Here is a 4,508-nt window from a genome sequence, read left to right on the forward strand (position 1 = left end):
CATTGTCTTTGTACCGAATTGTGCTATACAAATAAATTTGCCTTGCCTTGCCTAATGTTACCTGCCTGTTAAGTGTCAAGATAATGTTTTCCCAAGCAGTTTATCTAAATAGGACAGCTCTTCTGTCACGATAAAAACTAATCATCTTCATTATTTACGTAACAAAGATTTGGGAAAGAAGTCTGAGGATACAGAAAGAGTGGATTATTCTGTAACTGTGCATTTGAGTTGTCCTTGATCTAAGAACAGTGCAATATTTTGATATGGCTGGAGCTAGTGAAGTGTCCTCATGTTCAAAAATGTATGATGTAATGATGCGATGACTTGGCATGCTGTGTGTATGGAATAATTCCTTAACGGTTATTCTGGGAAAACTTCCTGAAGAAGTAAACCCTGTGTTAATTCAATTCAATTCAGTTCATTTCTACAGCGCCAATTCACAACATATATCATCTCAAGGCACTATACAGTTCACCAGATCACCCAGTCAAATTGATTCAAAGTTTTCTATCTAAGGAAAACCAGTTGATTGCATCGACTTGAATGCAATCCCTCACACTAAGCATGCCTGTAGCGACAGTGGAGAGGAAAAACTCCCTCTTAAATGGAAGTAACCTCCGGCCGAACCAGGCTCGGTGTGAGCGGCCACCTGCCGAGGCTGACTGGGGTTCAAGGAGACAGAAGCAGAGAGATACAAAAATCAACTGTGAAAGGCGGCCCCGTCCAAGAAACACACAGCCAGGCAGACGAGCTCCGAGCCAACTCCCATGTCAGAGGATGAAAAGAGCACATCCAGTTAGTCACAGTCAGACAGACATGGGCAATGTGGAGTCAACAAGTCATCTCCATGTCATGTATTTAATCTACCCATCCAATTAACCAGGTGAGTCCAATCTGCACAGGTTAATTCACGGTGAAGATTGGACTCACCTGCTTCAGTGGCTGGCAAATACATGACATGGAGATGACTTGTTGACTCCACATTGCCCATGTCTGCATTCAGAGAAACAGGACTACACTGGAAAACAGGCCGATCTCCAACATCTCTAAACAAAAGGGTTGATGGCAGCAGCACAGCTGATATTTCTCTCCAGGATGGCGTCACAGCCAAACAGGAACAGACCAGATTGAGTACAATTACAATATCTGTCAAAATCAAAGTAGTTTAATACATAAATCTCAGAAAATATTATTTAAAGTGTTTGTTCCAAGTGATCTATTCTCAGCAAAGAATCGAGGAGAGATAGCTTAAGGATGTAAACATAGAGTTTTCCTTTACAATCATGACACTGTCAGGCAATTAGATCTCAGATGTGTATTGCCAGTTTAATTTTTATAAATTGCAGTAAAGATTCCAATTAGCAGTAACTGTGTTACTGTTTCTGATTCGTTTCCAGACCCGAGTTGACAACATTTAATTGTTTGATTATCCTGTCATGAACTGAAAATTGCAGTCAATTCACCTGTTAAACCATGTTGGAGAGTCTTTCAAAGTAAAGCAACATCTACAAACATAGTCATCGGATGGAGGACTTCCCTTTTAATAAAAGCTTTGTATAAAACCTAATGAGTTTTATTTCCTTTTATTTTCTATTATGAATGCTTTACACTTAAACTTTGTTCGTGACACTGAAGTGTCGTTTTGAGGTAATTTTCCCCGTAAAGAAATGTTTTTCCATCAGCTCTCTCCTGCAGTCGAAGTATCGCGCTTCTACACAGGGTTTTACAACCAGCGCTGTACCGTGATGCATTCAAATACATCATGTACCCTAGATTGTTTATTTTTTACTATATTCTTATCACTTCATTTTATTTAGCATTTATTTTGAAGAAAAACGAGTCAATAATTTCTGTGGGAGAACAAACAGTAGCACGATTTAGTTTATACATATATAAAAGACACATTACCTTTCTTGTTAATATTAAATACGTTTTTTCGGCTTTATGTTAAAATACTAAAATTGTTAATATTTTTAAAAGCTAAATTGGGAAAGTCTGTTTAATTACTTTCTGTACATAAGCAGGTTATTACCGTACAATACCTTGAAATTATTTGTAGGAAAGCCTAGAGGATAATAGTATGCCTTTTACAAGCTTGATGCAGATTGAGTCACATTTGAAGCAAGCAAAGAGATCCATAAATGGCACATATCAGAATGGGAGTGAACCCATATTTCTAAATTTCAAGTTTATGTTCTTTATAATTATTTGTGTTGTGCTTGAATTTTTAAAACTTCTTTGAGGTATGTGGAACAACAAAGCACACATATCAGTCATAATTAGGACGGTTAACTGTTGAATAATATGATAAAAGCAAATCTTAAATTTTGTTTCTTAAACATTAAGGTTTTTTTTAATGCCAATAATTTCGCAATAATAACAATAATAAAACATTTTATGTCAAATGCACCTTTCTGGACACTCAAGGTCACCATACAAAAGATAAAAACATAATGGCAGAAACAAAGCTAAACCATTTAAAAAATACATTTAAAATCATAGTTGGACATGTGGAATTTGTAGGTTTAATATTTTGGCCCTCCAGAAATAGAGGAAATATAAAAAAAATGGGGCCACCCTCAGATTTTTTAATTTATTTTTTTTTAATTGCTGAAACCTGTTTGTCTTTTAGTTTAATTTCAGTGCCTTATCAATCAGTATTTTTGTTTTTTGTTTATTTATTTTTATTGCTTTTTTGAGAAATCTAACTAGCTTAATAAAACATTCAGATAGTTTTTATATATTAAGTGTTAGATACAATAAATAGAAAAAGAACAAAACAGAAAAACAACTGCTGTATCCAGGTTTACATTCATAGATATTCCAAAGTCAGAGTTAACTTGAATGCACCGTGAAAGTTCGCAGCGGCCGTAACAAACTGTGTAGAAGCGCATTCGTTGGGTGAACTCCTCTAACCTTACCGGATATAGTCTGCTTTTATGCTTTTATGCCTGCAGCGGCGCTACCTTGACAGACATCTCCAACTTCAGTTTGAGCCGCTCGGGCAGCACAGACGTCTGTCCGGATGGAGGACTAACCGCTCACCTAATCTGGGTCACTCCTCTTTATATGACCCGCAGATGGGCATGTAGCTTCTTGTGTTTCTTCTAAATACTTCGCCTCTATTTTCGTGCTAAAATGGGTTCCCTTAGCATGTTTATTCACAGGGGTCTGATTGTGAGAGCATTATGTTGCTTGCACAGTCAGCGTGATTTGCTATGGTGATACTACAGGAAGCTAACCCCGAGCTAGCCCAGGGATCGTTTTTGGGAGATACCTTTTTTTTGGATAAAGCCACACGCTAACGCGTGAATCAGACACTTGTTGTTAACCTTCATTGAAGTGGAATATCGAAAGGGAATGTCGAACCAAGGAGTTAGGAGAAATGGCCCAGTAAAGCTGCGGTTGACAGGTAAGCAGAATTTAAACCCCCCTTCTTACACCGCTTAGTTATGCTAGCAAACTATTAGCTTGGATGCTAGCAGTTCTTACTAACGTCTACTGGCTGTGAAAATCTAAAATATAGTGGAAAATATGATCATAAACACATTTTATACATTCGGAATATCGTAACACAACCAGTAACGTTATCCTTAAGGGAATGAGGTTTAAAAGCAGTATAGTGAGTGCTGTTTATGAGCCTGCCTTGTTAGCAAACATTAGCTTGGAATAAGCTGCTATTTAGCGACATAACCACAAAATTAATGATTAATATTCAATTATTTTATCTTTATCATCATTTATGCTTTTTTAAGCGCAAATGCATTTTAGCTGTGCAATGAGAATTGTGTTTTGCAATACTTTTAGGAATATATTTGCTTGGCGTAGCGTTGTTTTAAACCTTTTAGATGTTGCAGCAAAAAGATGTTTCTTCCATTTAACCAGATCTGTGTGTGTCATTAAAGTACAGCATTTAATGCCAGGGAATCCTGGTCAGGACGAGCGGCTACATTTCTTATTTAGATGGATTTAAATAGTTAACGCAAGGCAAAAAAAAAATAATAATCTGTATTTACCTAAATAAGAACTGGTTAGAATAGAAAAGAAGCAAACCTGCATTTAAGAAGATGATCTATAAAGGACATATCTCTGCTCAATCCCCTTTTTTCCTCCTCAGTATACTTTGATTTTATCTTTGGAGGGCACTTTAAATCAATAAACAATCCAGAAACTACAAGCCGCTCTGTGGACTTTGTTGGGTTTTCAAAAAAACGAAAACCAAAACAAAAAAGGGCCCACTAAATTATACCTATCACTTTTATACGGAAGAGGATTAGGGCCACTGAAAAAAATTAAAAAGTTAACTGATTTTTAAATATTATTTCAGTTTAATATGGGGAAAAGGTTAGAAGTCTGACTTTAATCTCAGAATTTTGACTTAAATCTCAGAATTTAATCTCAGAAGTTTGACTTTAATCTCAGAAGTCTGACTTTAATCTCAGAAGTCTGACTTTAATCTCAGAAGTCTGACTTTAATCTCAGAAGTCTGACTTTAATCTCAGAAGTCT

General features: G+C 36.3%; 1 protein-coding gene across 4 annotated transcripts in view; it reads left to right on the forward strand.

The window, feature by feature from the left end:
* The first annotated feature begins 2,968 nt into the window (after positions 1-2,968).
* The window catches only part of smurf2 (SMAD specific E3 ubiquitin protein ligase 2), an 87,079-nt gene continuing 85,539 nt past the window's right edge, over positions 2,969-4,508 (forward strand). For 2 of the 4 annotated variants that reach the window (XM_015400202.1, XM_015400204.1), the window contains exon 1: positions 2,970-3,412. In XM_015400202.1, the coding sequence (XP_015255688.1) occupies positions 3,361-3,412 (52 nt within the window). In that variant the 5' untranslated portion in view covers positions 2,970-3,360. Of the gene's footprint in view, positions 3,413-4,508 lie in introns of all 4 variants that reach the window. The other 2 variants (XM_015400203.1, XM_015400201.1) reach the window with 2 other exon arrangements.

This window comes from Cyprinodon variegatus, unplaced genomic scaffold (genome assembly GCF_000732505.1).
Source record: "Cyprinodon variegatus isolate N-32 unplaced genomic scaffold, C_variegatus-1.0 Scaffold1081, whole genome shotgun sequence".
Classification (NCBI taxonomy): Eukaryota; Metazoa; Chordata; class Actinopteri; order Cyprinodontiformes; family Cyprinodontidae; genus Cyprinodon; species Cyprinodon variegatus.